General features: G+C 45.8%; 1 protein-coding gene across 2 annotated transcripts in view; it reads left to right on the top strand.

The window, feature by feature from the left end:
• pop1 (POP1 homolog, ribonuclease P/MRP subunit) overlaps positions 1-20587 on the top strand; it is a 76191-nt gene that overhangs the window by 24287 nt on the left and 31317 nt on the right. Inside the window, exons 4-9 of one of the 2 annotated variants that reach the window (XM_072468465.1) lie at positions 4013-4185; positions 5347-5595; positions 9826-9913; positions 11692-11867; positions 14735-14982; positions 18651-18744. In XM_072468465.1, the coding sequence (XP_072324566.1) occupies positions 4013-4185; positions 5347-5595; positions 9826-9913; positions 11692-11867; positions 14735-14982; positions 18651-18744 (1028 nt within the window). Of the gene's footprint in view, positions 1-4012; positions 4186-5346; positions 5596-9825; positions 9914-11691; positions 11868-14734; positions 14983-18650; positions 18805-20587 lie in introns of both variants that reach the window. The other variant, XM_072468464.1, reaches the window with a different exon arrangement.

Below are 20587 nucleotides of genomic sequence, written 5' to 3'. Positions count from 1 at the left end.
ATTTGGATAGGCTAAGTGAATGGGCTAGGGTCTGGCAGATGGAATACAATGTTGACAAATGTGAGGTTATCCATTTTGGTAGGAATAACAGCAAAAGGGATTATTATTTAAATGATAAAATATTAAAACATGCTGCTGTGCAGAGAGACCTGGGTGTGCTAGTGCATGAGTCGCAAAAAGTTGGTTTACAGGTGCAACAGGTGATTAAGAAGGCAAATGGAATGTTGTCCTTCATTGCTAGAGGGATGGAGTTTAAGACTAGAGAGGTTCTGCTGCAATTGTATAAGGTGTTAGTGAGGCCACACCTGGAGTATTGTGTTCAGTTTTGGTCTCCTTACTTGAGAAAGGATGTACTGGTGCTGGAGGGTGTGCAGAGGAGATTCATTAGGTTAATCCCAGAGCTGAAGGGGTTGGATTACGAGGAGAGGTTGAGTAGACTGGGACTGTACTTGTTGGAATTTAGAAGAATGAGGGGGGATCTTATAGAAACATATAAGATTATGAAGGGAATAGATAGGATAGATGCGGGCAGGTTGTTTCCACTGGCGGGTAAAAGCAGAGCTAGGGGGCATAGCCTCAAAATAAGGGGAAGTGGATTTAGGACTGAGTTTAGGAGGAACTTCTTCATCCAAAGGGTTGTGAATCTATGGAATTCCTTGCCCAGTGAAGCAGTAGAGGCTCCTTCATTAAATGTTTTTAAGATAAAGATAGATAGTTTTTTGAAGAATAAAGGGATTAAGGGTTATGGTGTTCGGGCCGGAAAGTGGAGCTGAGTCCACAAAAGATCAGCCATGATCTCATTGAATGGTGGAGCAGGCTCGAGGGGCCAGATGGCCCACTCCTACTCCTAGTTCTTATGTTCTATCTCCACTGTTGCTGAAGTGACCTTGAAGAAGTTTGATTTACTGAGGTTTTTGTTTTGCATAACTTTTTTCAGTTGACTATTTTTAAGTAAAGCCCAACTCTTGCCATTTGGAGGCACTGGGAATAGCTCAGAAAATGGCCATTAAACTGGACACTTCATGTTGTAGCCAATTCCACGCACGGCAGGAAGAATGTTGAAGCCTTGAGAGTGGTTGTCGAGGAAATTTACTCGAATGGTTGCAGGAGAGAGGGACTTCACTGAGATTGTTCTCCTCAAAATAGAGAAGGTTAAGGGGAGATTTGCTGTATATGTTGAATTAGCCAATGGCAGAAGGGTAGGTAACCAATGGAGACAAGTTTAAGGTGATTGACATGAGGGAAAATTGACAGCACAGAGATTAGTAATGATCAAAAATGTACTACGCGAGAGATTTAAATGTGAAATTGATAAATATTTGAAAGGAAAAATATTAGGGTTATGGGGAATGGTCAGGGGCTTGGGACCAACTAGAGATGGCTCCCACTGAACACGTGGCCCATGAAACCTTACCAGCAAGTACCTGAAAGTTTATAGAATAGTGGAATCATAGTTCACGGTACAGAAAGAGGCCACTTTGCTCTTCATGTCTGCGCCAGCTGCAAGTCAAGCCACCCAGCCCAATCCCACTTTCCAGCATTTGGTCCACAGCTCTGCAGGTTAAGGCACTCGAGATGCAGATTCAGCACCGTTTTTTTAAATGAATCGAGGGTTTCTGCCTCTGTTATCCTTTCGGCCGGTGAGTTCCAGATCCCGACAACTCTCTCGCTGAGAAATCCCTTCCTTGTCTCCCTTCAGATCTTTCCACCAATCACTTTAAATCGTTGCCCACTAGTCACTGAACTCTCTGCTAAAGCAAATAGGCTCTTTCCATCCAATCTATCCAGGCCCTTCAATTCTGTAGAATCATAGAAGTTTACAGCATGGAAACAGGCCCTTCGGCCCAACCAGTCCATGCCACCCAATTTTTACCATTAAGCTAGTCCCAGTTGCCCGCATTGGCCCATAACCCTCTATACCCATCTTACCCATGTAACTATCTAAATGCTTTTTAAAAGACACAATTGTACCCGCCTCTACTACTACCTCTGGCAGCCCATTCCAGACACTCACTACCCTCTGAATGAAGAAATTGCCCCTCTGGGCCCTTCTGAATCTCTCCCCTCTCACCTTAAACCTATGCCCTCTAGTTTTAGACTCCCCTACCTTTGGGGAAAGATGTTGACTATCTACCTTATCTATGCCCCTCATTATTTTATAGACCTCTATAAGATCACCCCTAAGCCTCCTACGCTCCAGGGAATAAAGTCCAAGTCTATCCAGCCTCTCCTTATAACTCAAACCATCAAGTCCCGGCAACATCCTAGTAAATCTTTTCTGCACTCTTTCCAGTTTAATAATATCCTTTCTATAATAGGGTGACCAGAACTGCACACAGTATTCCAAGTGTGGCCGTACCAATGTCTTGTACAACTTCAACAAGACGTCCCAACTCCTGTATTCAATGTTCTGACCAATGAAACCAAGCATGCCGAATGCCTTCTTCGCCACCCTGTCCACCTGCGACTCCACCTTCAAGGAGCTATGAACCTGTACTCCTAGATCTCTTTGTTCTATAATTCTCCCCAACGCCATACCATTAACTGAGTAGGTCCTGGCCTGATTCGATCTGCCAAAATGCATCACCTCACATTTATCTAAATTAAACTCCATCTGCCATTCATCGGCCCACTGGCCTAATTGATCAAGATCCCGTTGCAATCCTAGATAACCTTCTTCACTATCCACTGTGCCACCAATCTTGGTGTCATCTGCAAACTTACTAACCATGCCTCCTAAATTCTCATCCAAATCATTAATATAAATCACAAATAACAGTGGACCCAGCACCGATCCCTGAGGCACACCACTGGTCACAGGCCTCCAGTTTGAAAAACAACCCTCTACAACCAGTCTTCTGTCGTCCAGCCAATTTTGAATCCAATTGGCAACCTCACCCTGGATCCTGTGAGCTTTAACCTTCTGCAACAACCTACCATGCGGTACCTTGTCAAAGGCTTTGCTAAAGTCCACGTAGACAACGTCTACTGCACTGCCCTCATCTACCTTCTTGGTCACCCCCCTCAAAAAACTCAATCAAATTTGTGAGACATGATTTTCCACGCACAAAGCCATGCTGACTACCCCGAATCAGTCCTTGCCTCTCTAAATGCTTGTAGATCCTGTCTCTCAGAATACCTTCTAGCAACTCACCTACTACAGACGTTAGGCTCACCGGTCTGTAGTTCCCAGGCTTTTCCCTGCTGCCCTTCTTAAACAAGGGCACAACATTCGCCACTCTCCAATCTTCAGGCACCTCACCTGTGGCTGCCGATGATTCAAATATCTCTGTTAGGGGACCCGCAATTTCTTCCCTAGCCTCCCACAACATCCTGGGATACATTTCATCAGGTCCCGGGGATTTATCTACCTTGATGCGCTTTAAGACTTCCAGCACCACCTCCTCTGTAATATGCACACTTCTCAATGAAGTCTTACCTTGGCCTCCTCTGTTTGAATCCTTCCCCATCGCTCCAGTTTTCCAAACCCGGCACCATCCTTGGAAATCTACTCTGTACCCTCTCTCGTGGAATTAAATCCTTTCTGTAATGAGGTGACCAGAGCTGCATACAGTACTCCGGCTGTGGCCTTAATGTGCATTCGTATGTATGTAGGGTCTCTTCTAAAAACCTAGTTTAGTTAAATTTATTGTCCGAGGTTTGCCAAGTATTGAAGTGACATGGTTTATGAAGTTGTGACCTTTTAGATATGATATAAAAGGGGTGAGATTGGCAAGAAAATCTGAAATGAAATGAAAATCGCTTATTGTCACAAGCAGGCTTCAAATGAAGTTACTGTGAAAAGCCCCTTGTTGCCACATTCTGGCGCCTGTTCGGGGAGGCTGGTACGGGAATTGAACCGTGCTGCTGGCCTGCCTAGGTCTGCTTTCAAAGCCAGCGATTTAGCCCTGTGCTAAACCAGGGGAAAGAAGTTGGAAAATGGGAAACTTTTTAAACCTTAAAATTATAGCTCTAAATATTAATTTCTTAACTTTTATTTTTAATACTGCAGCAACAAACTTTGCACAAGCCCGTGCTGCTGAAATCAATGCCATGTTAAAAGCTGTCACACACAAGTCTGGTTCTCAGTTTCTGCAGTCACTACCACCAGCGATGCGCAGAAGAGCTATGAGTCACAACCTTAAACGTCTCCCAAGAAGGCTTCGGGAAATTGCAAAGAAAGAGGTAAAGCTATAAACCAATCAAAGTACCCGGAATGCTCTTCTGGGTAAAGGAATGGAGACAGTAATTCTTGAAGTTGCTCAGTTGTCTGTTAGTTGCTATGATTGTTGTGTTGTGTTTTTGTAAAGCAAAGGCTAGTTGAGTTGAATGACGTTTGTCATTTGTAATTCTATCTTCCACATACTACTTGACTTTGCCGCTAGATTCCGTATTAACATGACTATTGGTATAATTAAGGGTTCATGCCCTCTGTTCTGATTTCCAATGGGTTGATTTTAGTGTTATGGGGAGGGATTCTCCGTTCCACGACGCCGATTTCATAATCGGTCATCGGACGGAGAATCCCTTTTTACGCCCGAATTGGGGGCGGAGCCTGTTTTTGGATGCTCCGCCCCTCCAAAACGGCATGATCGGGGAGTATGCCGCAGGCCGTTTGGACTCCCTCAGGATGTTACCTGAAGGCCCTGATGTTCCGCCCTGATGGCCCGAGTTCATGTGGCGTGGTTCCCTTGTGCTCTGTTTTCATGAACCTGATGTGGCCACTGTGGACTGCGTTCAGCGCTGCCACAGTAGGGGAGGGGGGGACCGTGTCGCTGGCCGGGGGGACTGGTGGGGGTTGGCGAGGGAGGGTCCAGGGAGGCACTATCTGGCACGTTGGGTTCACGCGTGGCCGGCGCCATGTTGTACGGTGTGACCACTGCAGGTCGTTGCCGCGCGCGTCCACGGCCCGAGCAATTCCCCGGCCATCTATTTCGCGAAGGCCGTGTGTTTTACGTGCCGCAGCTGCTAGCTCCTCACAGGTCGGAGGGTCGGTGCTGGGACCTCAAAATCAGAGAATCCAGCCCCTGATTTCCAATGGGTGAATTTTAGTGAGGCCTTGCCTTGTTTGTTCTAGGGTAGACAATAAAAATTTTATTTTCGAGATTAGCATTTAAAAAATATTTTTAATTAATAATGCTTTTAATTATGTCCTCTTATTATATAAGCTGGAATGCGGTTGTTTAAGAACACCAGCTGATAATTTTGTCGCCTTAAACTTTTTATTTGAGTATTGATAAATGATGTTGTTGTTGGATGGGCAATGCAATTCTGTGGAAGAACAATGTGAAGCTCCTTTTACGAATGCCCTAATTTAGTAACTTCCTGACTAAACCTTTTGTACAGGTGGAAAAGATTGCCCAGCTGAAAAAGGAGCAATCAAAGAGCAAGTCTCGCAAAGCCCGTCGACGACATGGGAACTTACTGATGGAATTTAATCGAAGACAGCGGAAGAACATTTGGCTAGAGACTCACATATGGCATGCAAAAAGATTCCATATGGTCAAAAAGTGGGGATACTGTTTGGGCACTAAACCAACCACTAAAAGTTACAGAGCATGTTATCGTGCTATGTCGAAGCAATGTCTCCTGCAGGTAACCGAAAATCTGTTTTTTCTTTTTAATCACTTTGTGGCATTCCGAACTGGAGTTAAATTTGCAAAATTCCTATAATTGAACACCGCTTACAAAATCATCTTTGTATTGAGCACAAAATACTGATTTCAGCCTGAACTGGAGTACTGTATCCAGTTCTAATAATAATATTAAATAAGCTTTATTAGTGTCACAAGTAGGCTTACATTGACGCTGCAATGAAGTTACTGTGAAAATCCCCGAGTCGCCACATTCCCCTAGTTGCCTGTTCAGGTGCACAGAGGGAGAATTCAGGATGTCTTGCCTAACAAGCACATCTTTCGGGACTTGTGGGAAGAAACTGGAGCACCCGGGGGAAACCCACGCAGACATGGGAAGAACGTGCAGACTCCGCACAGACAGTGACCCAAGCGTGAATTGAACCTGGGATCCTGTGCTAACCATTGTGCTACCGTGCCGCCCATACTCTAGGAAGGATGAAGGTTTCAGGGAGGGTGCAGAAAACATTTACTGGATGATTCCAGGGATGAGGAACTTCAGTTACGATGATAAACTGAAAAGGCTGGGCCTGGCCTTCTTAGAGAAGAGAAGGTTTCATAGAGGTGCTCAAAATCATGAGGGCTTTAGACACAGTAGATGCGAAGAAACTGTTCTCTTTGGCCAAGGGGTTAAGGAAACATTTAAGGGTTTTGACAGAAGAACCAAAGGCAGCGTGAGGAATTATTTTTACGCAGCTAGTGGTTGTAAATTTTGAATGCGGTGATGAATCTGCCTCTTATCACCCTTTCAAAAGCTTTAAAAAGAGAATTGGATATGCAGAGCCATAGGAAAAGAGCTGAGGAATGGGACTAGCTAAATTGCTTTTGGAAGAGAGCTGTCCTGAACTAGGTGGATCGAGTGGCCTTCCTTTGTGCTTTGCTATGCTTGAGATTGCATTAGCATTTAATACTTTCCTCTTCCTTCTTCCCCCATCTCCAGTGTATGGGAGAAAAAAACAAGGAAGGTTGTCTCCCTCATATACTGTTGTGAGAATTCTGGATCAGTGTCAGCGCTACGTGGTTCACTGGTGAACATAGTCACTGGAAAGATACGAGGGTCTAAAGGTTGTGCACAACATCATGTTTCAATTTGCTTGCTCCTATTTCTCAACTGACCCTAACTCTCGGTCGTTGCATTTTGTTTACATATGGTGTTTAATGATGCCATCGCCTTGAAGAGCAATCACTTTGGAATGTAGCAGTCAGACTGCAGAAGAATCCTTAAACCATTTAAGAGTTCTTCCAAATTTGCATTACAAATCTATGTAGTGAGCTTCTAATGTGCTATAATTCTTTTGACATTTTCATGGGACTTGGGCGTAGCTGGCTAGACCAGCATTTATTGCCCATCCCTAATTGCTCTTGGGTAGGTGGTGGTGAGCCGCCGCCTTGAATTGCTGCAGTCCATGTGTTGCAGGCACACCCACAGTGCTGTTACGGAGGAAGTTCCAGAATTTTAACCCAGCGACAGTAAAAGGATGGTGTGTGACTTGGAGGGTGAAGTGGGAAATGGTTCAGAAGGTCACTTGGCACAGAAGATGGCTGCCTGACACACAAGATGAAGACACAGAGAATAAAGCAGACAACTGATGCCTGGAGCCCAGCGGGGTGCCAGTGGGACAGATAGGAACAGATCCAGGACACAGGGAGCCAGACAGGAAGATTAAGAAATACATAAATGCGGGACACCACTTGAATAAAGCTGACTTCAGCCAAGGTGTACACAATGATATGCTAATACGAATGTCTTGGGCCATTTCCTAAAACAAAGGGACAATCGATACTGCTTTTCTGCTGCTACCTGTAACCTGTAAAACCTCTTTAACTATAACCATGTGTAAATGGCAAAACGCTTACAAATAGCGATGTACAATCTATAAAATGTTTAAAGATAACAAGGTGATAATTGTTTTGTATCTGGGCTCATTGTGAACCCGAAGTGGCTGTTTAAAGATAACACGGTGATAATTGTTTTGTATCTGGGCCCATTGTGAACCCAAAGTATAAAATGAATGACTGCCATTCAAACCACGAGAAAGGCTGGCTACCGTACCGCGGGGTACGTACGCTTTCTCCCGAAGCTTCGTGTAACAATAAACTGCACTAATTGGACACAGCAAGTCTTACTCATGAAGTGGTTGATTTTCCCACAACACAGGGGAACTTGCAGGTGGTGGTATTCTCCTGTGTCGGTTGTCCTTGCCCTTCCAAGTTGTTAGGAAGGTTTGAAAGGTGCTGTTGAAGGAAAATTGATCAGTTTATGAAAATTAAGACGGCCACTTTCAAGTGGAGCCTGAAGTTGCACTTTGTCCCCTGCCTTTTGTCTGGAAATTATTCAGCTTCCTGAGACCCGAGAGAACGTTATATCTGGATGACTTTTCAAATAAACTATTTAAGGTTTTTGATGCAATAAGTTCATTCTTATGTATTGTGATCCAAGTGAGTGAGAATTTTTGACTACTCAGTTTCACTAGGGGAGGGGATAGCGCAGTGATATTCTCATATAGCGCAGTGATATTCTCACCGGGTGCTGTTATCAGACTCCTAAACGACCCTCTTATGGACTGACCTCATTAACACTACACCCCTGTATGCTTCACCCGATGCCGGTGTTATGTAGTTACATTGTGTACCTTGTGTTGTCCTATTATGTATTTTCTTTTTATTTTATTTTATTTTCATGCACTAAATGATCTGTTTGAGTTGCTCGTCGAGAAATACATTTCACTGTACCTCTGTACATGTGACAATAAACAAATCCATCCATCCATCTGGAGACCCACGGCAATACGTTGGGGACCCAGGTTCGAATCCCACCAGATGGTGGAATTTGACTCCCAATATGATCTGGGCTCATTGTGAACCCGAAGTGGCTGTTTAAAGATAACACGGTGATAATTGTTTTGTATCTGGGCCCATTGTGAACCCAAAGTATAAAATGAATGACTGCCATTCAAACCACGAGAAAGGCTGGCTACCGTACCGCGGGGTACGTACGCTTTCTCCCGAAGCAAGAAAACTAACAACAATCTTTCTAACAACAATCAAGAGACTTTGTTGATTGTTGTAAAAACCCATCTAGTTCACTAATGTCCTTTCGGGAAGGAAATCTGCTGTCCTTGCCCGATCTGATCTACATGTGACTCCAGACCCACAGCAATGCATGGTTGACTCTTAAACTGCCCTCTAAAATGGCCCAGCAAGCCACTCCATTCATGGGCAATTAGGGAAGGGCAACAAATACTGGCCCAGCCAGGGACCCCCACACCTCATGAAAGAATCTTTTTAAAATCTGGAAATCAAAAATTGTGTTGAAGAGTAAATGTACTTTTTAAAGACAAAATACAACTATGTTTATCTATGCACCATGAAGAAAATGGTTTGAATCAATTTAAATAGAGTTAGAATCATAGACTGGTTACAGCACAGAATGAATCTATTCGGCCCGTCATATCCACGCCTCGTCTCTGCAGGAGAAGCTCAGTTAGTACCACTCCCTCTTCCTTTTCCCCGTAACCCTACAAAGATTTCCTTTGTAAACCATGATTGAATCCGCCTCCATCGCACTCTCAGGCAGTGCGATGCAACCTCTAACCACTGGCTGGGTATATGTAACAAATGTATAGTTTGGTCTCCTGTTGCTCTTCGTTCTTTTGCCATTCATCTTAAATTGGTGTCTTCTGATCCTTGACCCCTCTGCCAATGGGAACAGTTTCTCCCCATCTACTCTGCTCAATCTCCTCATAAGTTTGAATGCCTCTATCAAATCTCCTCTAACCGTCTCTTCTTTTAGGAGAACAGTCCCAGCTTCTCCAAACTATCCATGTAACTAAACTCCCTCATTCCTGGAATCATTCTCGTAAATCCTTTCTCCATCCTGTTCAAAACCCTCACAGTTTTCCTGACATGTGGTGCCTGGAACTCGACATGATTCCAATTCAGGCTGAACAAGCATTGTATAAATGTTCATCATAGTTTTCTTGCTTTTGTACTCCATGTGTCTATTGATAAAACCCGGGACCCTGCCTTGTCAACCTGCTTGCCAGCTCATCAATTTGTGCACATCCACGCCAAGTCCCTCTGCCCCTGAGGCACCTTTAGAATTGTATCACTATATAATTACCAGTTCATATTCTGGGAGCTTTTGGCTGTAATTTTCATTGGTAAATCTTTCTGCCTGCAATTCTTTCAGGATTTGTCTTACTATTGCTGCTTGGAACTGAATGGTACAGAGGATAATCTCCTGAAGACGCTTACATGTTTGAGTAGCAGAGAAGCAGGTATTTTCATAGTTATTCAAGTCCAGAACATTTAAACATCAGGGTCCATGTTGTTCTGCTGTTTCTTGTTGGTGAATCAATGCAGCAAGTTTCCAGACTTTTGGCACAGATGTAAGGAGATAGTCATGGTAGGTAGGAAGCGAAATGTACTGGTATAACCTCCCCGTGATGGTCTGATAAAGGTTAAGAACCCCTGGGTGCCGTACTATCTCTTTGACATTTTGTGTTAATTCGCCACACCACTGGATCCAATTCATAATAGCCCCTCTGAAATAATACAAAGAACAATTCCATGTTACATCTGTTTGAGTGGATTTAAACTTTTTTATTTTTTGTTTAATTACAAATGAACTTCCAGCTAAATATTCTGTTTCTTTTTCCCTGCTGCAATCTAGAAGAGAGTTTAGCTTGCCTGGGAAGAGAGAATCTAACCATCTCCCCGTGACATTCAATGGCATTTCCATTGTTGAATCGCCCATTGCCAACATCCTGGGGGTTACCTTTGACCAGAAGCTGAACTGGACAAGCCATACAAATATGGCTACCCCAAGGTCAGGTCTGAGGCTGGGAATTCTGTGGCGAGTAACTCCCCAAAGCTTGTCTTCCATCTACAAGGCACAAGTCAGGAGTGTGATGGAATACCCTTCACTTAACCTGGATGTGTGCAGCTCGACACGTCCAGGGCAAAGCAAGCCACTTGATTGTCACCCCATTCACCACCTTCAGCATTCGCTCCCTGCACCACCAATGCACAGTGGCAGCCATATGTGCCATCTACCAGATGCACTGCAGTAACTCACCAAGGCTCCTTTGACAGCACCTTCCAAACCTGTGACCTGTACCACCTGGAAGGACAAGAGTGGAAGTTGCATGGGAGCCCCATCACCTCCCAAGTCACTCACCATCCTGATTTAGAACTCTGTAGCCGTTCCTTCACTGTTGCTGGTTTGGATTGGATTTGTTTATTGTCACGTGTACCGAGGTACAGTGAAAAGTATTTATCTGCGAGCAGCTCAACAGATCATTAAGTACATGAAATGAAAAGGAAATAAAAGAAAATACATACAACAATTATAAGTTAAGTAAAAAGTGGATCTGTTACGGAGAGTCGCCTCGCTCTGGCACCATCTTGTGCTAACTATTGGGTCAAAATCTTTCCCTAACAGCACTGTGGGTGTACCTACATTACATGGACTGCAGCGGTTCACACAGCAGCTAACCACCACACCAGGGGCAATTCGTGTCAGGTAATAAATGCTAGCCTAGAATCTAACCTGGGGAAGAATTTAACAAAACCCTGTGAGAAAATGAACAGGTGCTGACTCTCCCCACCACCACATTAAGAGACTTCACTAGCTTAAGATAATTTAATGGCCCAAACCCCCTACTCTTTGTGTTTGTTTGTTGGGCTTTGGAACAACATCACCAGTCCCTCTTCCTCCAAGCTGGTAACGGCGAATGACCTTTAAATAAGACATTTCAGGTCAGTGGAGTCTGTCTGCATTGATTACCTACTACCTACCAATGAAAATTTCTGCTCCACTCCCTACATCTGCATCAACACTGTTGATCTTGACTTGCCATGTGGAATTCTGTCGAAACTCAACTAGCCATAGTTATCAAAGCCATTTAATAATACCTATTGTAGGAATGACTAATCTAAACCTGTAATCTTTGTTGTCTTAATTTTTCAATGTACATAAAACGTTTTCTGTGGCACTCCTACCCTTAATTGGTCTATTGAAGCCTGCTAATTTTATTTTTGTGTGGTACTAAAGGTACAACCTTTGCCTCTGTGGCCTGCCTGTCTGGGAAGTGTCAAGGGTCACTGGTTCTTTACAAGGCAGACCAATATCCTGAGAAGCCACTGGGCCCAGTTACATTCCTATGGAGGCCTAAGACACTATCTGAAAACAGACAGCTTTGGATATGGGCACATCCAGCATTAAAAATGGTAACTAATTTTCATTGTACACACTGCTATTAAATGTCAAGATTTGCACCATTACTTTCAAGGAAATTGGCCAGAAATGTAACTTGCAGAGCAGGTAAAATTATGTGAAATAGATTTGTAACAAGGTATGGCTTCTACTTTAATTCATTGTTCTAGCTTCGAAGAATGTTATGTAACGCTCGTGATAAACACATGAGAGAAAGGAGTCAAATAATACGTTGATGGGATTAGGTGAAAATGGGCAGAGGCAGGCTCTTGTGCACACAAATCAACACTGACCTGTTGGGGTTTAGAAGAGTAAGAGGCGTCTTGATTAACGCATACAAGATCCTGAGGGGTCTTGACAGGGTGGAAATGGGGAGGATTATCTTGTGGGGGAACTTCGAACTAGGGGTCACTGTACAAGGAGTCGCCCATTTAAGACAGCAGAGGAGAAACGTTTTCTCCGAGGGCTGAGTGTCTTTGGCATGGTCTTCTTCAAAAGGCGGTGGAAGCAGAATCTGAATATTTTTAAGGCAGAGCTGAATTCTTGATGATGCAGACAAAAGGATATCGGGTAGGTGGGAGTATGGAATTGAGGTTACAGTCAGATCAGCCATGAGCTTAGTGAGTGACAGAGCAGGCTCGAGGGGCCAAGTGGCCTACTCCTCCCGATTTGTATATTCGTGCGAACAGCAGTCTGTGCTGTGCGGCACGGTAGCACAGTGGTTAGCACTGTTGCTTCACAGCTCCAGAGCCCCAGGTTGGATTCCCAGCTTGTGTCACTGTCTGTGCAGAGTCTGCACGTTCTCCCCGTGTCTGCGTGGGTTTCCTTCGGGTGCTCCGGTTTCCTCCCACAGTCCAAAGATGTGCAGGTTAGGTGGATTGGCCATGCTAAATTGCCCTTAGTGTCCAAAAAGGTTAGGTGGGGTTACTGGGTTACAGGGATAGGGTGGAGGTGTGGGCTTAAGTAGGATGCTCTTTCCAAGGGCTGTGCGGACTCGACGGGCCGAATGGCCTCCTTCTGCGCTGTAAACTCTATGATTCTCTGTCTAGTAAAAGTTCTGAGTACTTTTCCAATGCCAATTTGACTTGGTGGGAAGATCAGAGGCAGGACGAGAGTATATAATGTAGACCGACACTACAATGCAGTAGGTGTGCACCTTTTGTTTTTGGGAGGTGCTGTATTTTTATTTGCTGAACTGAGGTCACATCTACATGCTCAAGTAAGCGTAAAACCTCACCAGCCAACTGAAAGGGAAAAACATGCACTTATGCCAGACAGGATATTTACAAAGTGCTAAGAGGTGGAACAACAGATAAAGTGCGTGTGTGTTTCAAATGTTAAATTTAATTAAAAGTATTCGTCAAACCGGGATTCTTTTTAAGGGTGTTTTTGTGTTGCACTAAGAGCAGAGGAGGATGTTGTCTAAACAACTAAGAAAAAACATTTGGGAAGGGGGAATTTAATAAGTACTTGCTTTTTCAACAAATATTGGATAGAGGTAGATCAAAGTATATATAAATAACTATATAAGAAGCTTTAGGATGAGAACATTTACTTTTTAACAACATTTTGATGTGTATTTTTTCAGACTCAATAAGTTGTGTAAATCTTTTAATGAAACTGCTGCTTCCGGATGTGGAAGGGTAGGGAAGAATTGGGGATATATACAAGTGGCTGGGGGAGCAGGGAGGCGAGCGGGTGGTGAAGATCAAGGAGAAATGGGAAGTGGAGTTGGGAGGGGAGATCAATTGGAGAGTATGGAGTGAGGCACTGCGAAGGGTAAACGGGACCACCTCTTGTGCAAGGATGTGCCTGATACAGTTTAAGGTGGTGAACAGGGTGCCTATGACTCGGACAAGAATGAGTGGGTTCTTTCAGGGGGTAGCAGGTGAGTGTGAGAGGTGTGGGCGGGGACCAGCGAACCACACGCACATGTTTTGGGGTGCAAAAAATTAGGAAGATTCTGGGCTGGAAGCGGTATTAGCCAGGATAGTAGAGGAGGAGGTGGACCCGGACCCTTTGGCGCCGATATTTGGGGTTTCAGAGAAGCCGGAGCTCATGGAGAGGAGGAAGGCCGATGTCTTGGCCTTCGCCTCTCTGGTTGCACGCCGGCGAATTTTGCTGGAGTGGCAGTCGGGCATCGCCACTGTGGATAGCGGCATGGTTGGGTGACCTGTATGACTTCCTGCGATTAGAGAAGATAAAGTATGAGTTAAGGGGCTCAAGGGGATTTGAGGAAAGGTGGGGGATGTTTGTGACCGTGTTTGAGGGGCTGTTTGTTGCGGGGGAGGGGTGTGGTGAATAAGGGGAAAAATCTACAGACTGTATAGTTAATTGTTGGGAAGTATGTTTCCTGGGGTGGTTTATTCGCTGTAACCTGTTTTGATACATTTTGTAATAAAATATATATATTTTTTAAAAATCTTCCAACGAAGTGTTGGAATGCTTCAGCATATTTGCTGCAGGAATATTTCTTCTTCAATAACCAGGATAATCAAGGAGGATTAGTTGCATAGGGGCTGGTTTAGCACACTGGGCTAAATCACTGGCTTTTAAAGCAGACCAAAGGCAGGCCAGCAACGTGGGTTCAATTCCCGTACCAGCCTCCCCGAACAGGTGCCGGAATGTGGCGACTAGGGACTTTTCACAGTAACTTCATTTGAAGCCTACTTGTGACAATAAGCGATTTTCATTCATTTCATGTGCAGTATGCACATTAATTCTTAGATCCAGTACAATCCTGGCTGGAGTAGCTCTCAGTGCATCTGCATCCTCTGTGAACTTCTTGCAAAAGCTTTTGTATATCTCTTTGCACCTGAATCTGATTGCGGGGTAATCTAGAGTACGTACTTTCTTAATTGAACTTTTTTTTTCCCTTTAGGATTTATTAACTGAGCTTCAATTGGTCTGTCAATGTTTGGATGTCCCTGTACCTGAACCAGCTCCTAGTGAATGTAGAACTGTAACACGCACACCAGTAAAACAAGCCAAAGTCATTGGCTCAAAAAGAAAACTTCATGATAAAGCCGGGGAACAGGTCGTACCTGAGAAAAAGATTATAGGCAATGGGACCAGAGATCCATTGGAAACTGTGATTTGGACATCATTAACTACTGGCATTGTAATAGAGTGAGTACACTAACTTTCTGAAGAAAGCTTTGACCCAAAATCTACATGTTGACAAGTAGCAAGATGGCATTGTTGATGATGATAGCATACTGATTAATGTTACTGGAGTAGTGATCCAGGAGCCTGGATTGATGCATGAGAATTTAAATGTAATTAATAAATTAGATCAATTCATAGATGTGGAATTGAAAAGCTAGTCTCTGCATTATCACCAAGGAACTACCAGCAATTAACCAATGCAGACTGCTTATTGCCACACAATTTGCTTTTGAATATTGGTTAAAAAGAGAAGACATGCAGCTGAAGTTTTTTGTCTTGCACTTCCAGGACAAACACAAGAATACCAAATTTCAAACAATCACAACAGTTTATACTACAGGGGAAACGGGTGCTGATTGGTTGTTTAGCTTTCGGCAATTTTTGCCTTCATTCTGGGTCCCTATTCAGGCCTCCCAATAGTGTGAATACTTCATGCAAAAATTGGATAACTAGGTTTGGGGGATGCTTTGTAAGAAATTGCACGGCTGAGTTTGGCAAGCTGTATTCCCCCAAACCTCGAATGAACTCAATTTACAATGCATTTGCTATAGCAGGAAAAACAGCTGTATATTCGGAGACTCATGAGCTCCAAAATACGAGGCTCGTTTTGCTCTGTCGCAGCTCTCACCTGCTGAAGCCTTCATTCATGTTTTTGTTACCTGTAGACTTGAGTATTCTAATATATACATATATACACACACACACGCATCACATTCTTTCCTCTATCAACGTGCAGCCATCTTAAACTCTGCTTCCTGTGTGATAATTCACTCTCTGCTCGCTGACCGGTATTCAATCCTGGGGCGGGATTCTCCGAACCCCCGCAGGGTCGGACAATCCCCAGGGGGCGGCGCGAATCCCGCCCCGGCGCCGGCTGCCGTATTCTCCGGCACCGGTTTTTGGGCGGGGGTGGGGTTCACGCCACACCGGTCGGGGCCATTGGCAGAGGCCCCCCTGGCAATTCTTCGGGCCCCGATAGGCCGAGCGGCCGCCCGTCTTTGGCCAGTCCCGTCAGCGTGGGTTATGCATGGTCCCACACTACGAGACCTGGCAGGTAAGGCGGCAAGGGCGGTCCTCGTGGTGGGGGGTGGGGGGGGGGGGGGCGCACGCGGGGGGATCTGAACTGGAGGGGGGATCCGACCTGGGGTGGTGGAGGGGGCACAGTGGCCTGGCCTGCAATTGGGGCCCACCGATCTGCAGGCGGGCCTGTGCTGTGGGGGCACTCCTTCCTTCTGCGCTGGCTCCTGTAGGGCTCCGCCATGGCCGGCGCGGAAAAGAGAACTACCCGCGCATGCGGCAAAATATGCCGGCCGGTCTGTGCATGCGTGGAACCACTGCGGCAGTTTCGCGCATGCGTGAGATCACGCCGGCTCTTCGGCACATGCGCAAACTCGTGCATTCCCTTCGGCGCTGGCTGGAGCGGCGCCAACCCCTCCGGCGTCCACCGAGCCCCTGGGAGTGCGGAGAATTCCGCACTTTCGGGGACTGTTGACGCCGGAGTGTTTGGCGCCGGTTCTCCTGCTGGCCTGGGTACTTAGTCCCCAGAAGGGAGAATCCCGCTGCAGGTCTCCATTTTGGTCCTGGTCTCGATTTTAAAGTTCTCATCACTGTTTTCAAATCCCTCTGTAATATACTGCAATCCAGAAATCCTTTTTTAAAATGTTTTCTGCCGTGGGAAGTAGGCATCACTGTCAACGTCAACATTTGTTGAACTGATTGGCTTTCAGAGGGCAGTTGAGTCACATGTAGGCCAGGCCAGGAAAGGACAAAATATTTATTTTCCTGAAGGACATTTTTAATGATAATCAATAGTTTAATGGTCACCATTACTGATCTAGCTTTCACTTCTAGATTTTATTGAGTTCAAATTCTGCCGGTTTTCATAATGGGATTTGAACCCCTGTCCCAGAGCGTTAGTCTGGGTCTCTGGATTACTAGTCCAGTGACATTATCACTGCGCCAGCATCTCCCTCCAAGTCCTCTCTTAGCATTGTCGTCGTGTTCCTGAAAAATGTAAGTTTAAGTGAAACCGATGTAAAAGCTGTCGTTGGGTTCTGCAGGACATTGCCCACCAGAAAAAAAAATTCTTGTACCCTGTTAACTGTAAATTCCTGAATTCCTATCTTTCTTAATTTTTTTTTTATTGTAGAGTATCCAATATTCTTTTTCCCAATTAAGGGGCAATTTAGCGTGGCCAATCCACCTGACGTACATATCTTTGGATTGTGGGGGTGAGCCCTACACAGACACGGGAATAATGTGCAAACTCCACATGGACAATGACCTGGAGCCAGGATTGAACCCGGGTCCTCCATGCCGTCAGGCAGCAGTGCTAACCAGTGCGCCACCGGGCTACCCATTTCTACATCGAATAATTTTAAAACTTATAATATAAAAATATAAAAGAAATTTGCAAACACTTTCTGCTTGCCCCTTGCAAAGTCAACTCTCACTTGCCCCTTCACTAACCAATTTGCCCGCTCGCTACGTTCCCTGTGAGTGAGAGCTCAGGAGAGGGAGGAAGCAGCGCCAGGGACCTGGGTTCGATTTCCCCCTTGGGTCAGGGACCTGGGTTCGATTCCCTCTTGGGCCACTGTCTGTGCGGAGTCTGCACGTTCTCCCCGTGTCTACGTGGGTTTCCTCCGGGTGCGCCGGTTTCCTCCCACAAGTCCCGAAAGACGTGCTGTTAGGTGAATTGGACATTCTGAATTCTCCCTCTGTGTACCCGAACAGGCGCCGGAATGTGGCGACTAGGGGCTTTTCACAGTAACTTCATTGCAGTGTTAATGTAAGCCTACTTGGTGACAATAATAAAGATTTTTATTAAGAGGAACTGCGAGCAGTTGAGTCGGAAAAGGAAGCATTGAGTGGGAGAGTCTCGGTGAACAGAAAAGGCCTCTTGTAAATGCCACTGATCAGGGCATGCAAGCACTCAGGGCGAAACAGCATTGAGACGAAAGTCCTGACACACTGTAAACACCTTTTGTAATGCTGAAGGTAAATGACGCTGGCAACTTAAAACGAGGACTTGCCGTGTATGTGCTTCTCTAATTATAGCCTCTTAAGCATCCACAATTTTAATTGCTCCACCCTTTGTACCTGTTGCCTGTGCCCTAAGATCTGGAATTCCCTCTGTCTCCTGCGCCGCTCTCGCTCTCTCTTTCTCGCTCTAACGCTCTCTCTTTCTCCTCTCTCTTTCTCTCGCTCTCTCTCTCTCTCTCTCTCTCTCTCTCTCTCTCTCTCTCTCTCTCCCTCCCTCCCTCCCTCCCTCCCTCCCTCCCTCCCTCCCTCCCTCCCTCCCTCTCTCTCTCTCTCTCTCTCTCTCTCTCTCTCTCCCGCTCTCTCTATCCCTCTTGTGCTCTCTCTCTACCTTGGGACACTCCTTAAATCCGATGATTTTGTTCATCTGTCCTCATGCCTCCTTTTGTGGCTTGGTGTAACCCTTTGTTTTCTAATGCTGTTATGAAGCACTTTGGGAAGTTTTATGTTAAAAGGGCTATACCAATTTGTTTAGAAGTTCGTGGTTGAACAAGAAGGGAGAAGTCTGCAGCAGTAAATGTTCGCAAATGAATAAGTTTATTGTATGTGCTTCGCTGTTTAATGCAGAACGTGTTGATTATCTTTTTCAGAGATCTGACCATGGAAATTCTGAGGTATCGACTGATTGGCCCTCTATCCCACTGTGTGATGTTTGAAGCTATCCAAGCTGCTGGTATCCTGAAAGTGAGTCTTTTGTTGGAGATGGCCTTTTGTGAAGACGAAAGATTCACTGTGGCCTCAAAGGTTGAGCACTGCATTAATTATAATTCAGGGTTTCACTCAGTCCCCATGTTACTGTTGTCTGTAAATTATCAAACCCTTCGACTATTTATTATTAAAACGTTTAACCCAGGCGCCCTTATTTGCAAGATGAACAAAGGACAAATACAGGTTCACGGTTCACCCCAAATTTATTCACAAGCACAATAAAACCGTTATTCTCCAAAATTATCCCAAATATTATCTGCCCAAGATCCTAATGCTACCCGTGCCGATGAACTTGATCGAGCTGCAGGTCCAATCCTCTGCGCCTCGGGCGTCCCAGGGCCCTCTTGTGTGAAGGTGGTTCCCGCACGCCCCTCCCATCTGCTCTCTGGTCTGCTGTCAAGTCTTCTTGTCAAGTCTTCGCTGGGGAAGGTCTGTAAGCGTCCTTTCTTATCCCTCTCTTCAAGCCCTTCCAGAAGTTTCTCTGGCCCTTAGTCAATGAGGCCACTGGTTCGGGGTCGCATTACCCAATGGAGTTGCCGATTCCAACTCTACAGGACGCCAGGACCCGCCCCCCCCCCCTCCTCCCGGGGCCCTTCCTCAGGTCCATTGTCCGCATGTAACCTTATCCCTTGTAAGGTAACACCAGAAACTCAAGGTGCCAGAAAGTCTGGCTGCATCTGGGCAATCCACAACAATCGATCTATCTGAATGGGGCCAATTATTTGATGATCTGTTTACAGGACAAGTCCAGACTTGCCTGTCTCTGTCCAATGTATTCGAACATTGCTGTTTGAATTCCCATCAGGCCTGTCTATGGTTCTGACTGGTTTAATTTAAAGTGTCCAATTTTGTATCGGGCCTAAAATTCAGGCCGTTCGCCATTTTACCACATTACCTCTGAATAAAGAAATATGTTGACGAGATATACAGAATTTAAAAAACACTTTGCAGCATTGTAGATGTATTGGGCGGGATTCTCCATTGCCCAACGCTGAAATCGGGGCAGCTGCCGGTTGGGTTGCGATGCTCCGCCCCTCCAAATCGGAGTCATTGGGCCGTGTGCAGTCGCAACCCCATTGGAATGTTATTAGCCGGTCCACCCGCGATGCTCTGCTTTCAATGGGCCGAGTTCCCGACGGCGCAGGCCGCGTGTGGTCTCAGCGGTCGGGAGCCTGGCGTGCGGAGAGAGAGAGAGGACACTGTCCAGCGCCGCCACACTCAGCCGAGATCCGTGCCGCTGGCCGGGGGGCCTCTGCCAGGGCTGGAGGGAGTGGTGGGGGGTGGCCAGGAAGTGGGGTCGGAGTGGGCAGGTACGCAGTCCAACACGGCTGGCGCCATCCTTTCTGGTGCGATCGGTGCGTGTGGGGGGTGTAGGCGTGTGGGGGGTGTAGGCGTGTAGGGGGCTGTAGGCGTGTGGGGGGTGTAGGCGTGCGTGCGGCTGCAGCTCGTCCGTCCGGCGATTCCCGAACCGTTTTCCATCCGTTCCACTGGTGTTTCACGCGGTGCCGGTGCTAGACCCTCACCGGGATCGGTAAGGGTTTCACCCCTATTTTCCCAACGTAAAACGCCACGGATCCTCCGTTGGCGTCAGCACTTAGCCTCAGGAACGGCGAATGCAGCCAAATATTTCCGAGTAAGCAGTTGTTTTAATGGTAATAGTTGAAGTTTTGAGATGCACAAATTCTGGTAGCTTCCATTCCCTTTTCTTCCTGCATCAGACGCCAGTATTGTGCACAGGCACCTCTGCTGTGTTTTAAAAAAGGAAAGAAACTACAGAAGGACGTTTTGTATTTTCATTTGATGTATATCCAACACTACT

This window comes from Scyliorhinus torazame, chromosome 11, assembly GCF_047496885.1.
Source record: "Scyliorhinus torazame isolate Kashiwa2021f chromosome 11, sScyTor2.1, whole genome shotgun sequence".
NCBI classification, from domain to species: domain Eukaryota; kingdom Metazoa; phylum Chordata; class Chondrichthyes; order Carcharhiniformes; family Scyliorhinidae; genus Scyliorhinus; species Scyliorhinus torazame.
This window is presented reverse-complemented; position numbering and strand designations above follow the sequence as displayed.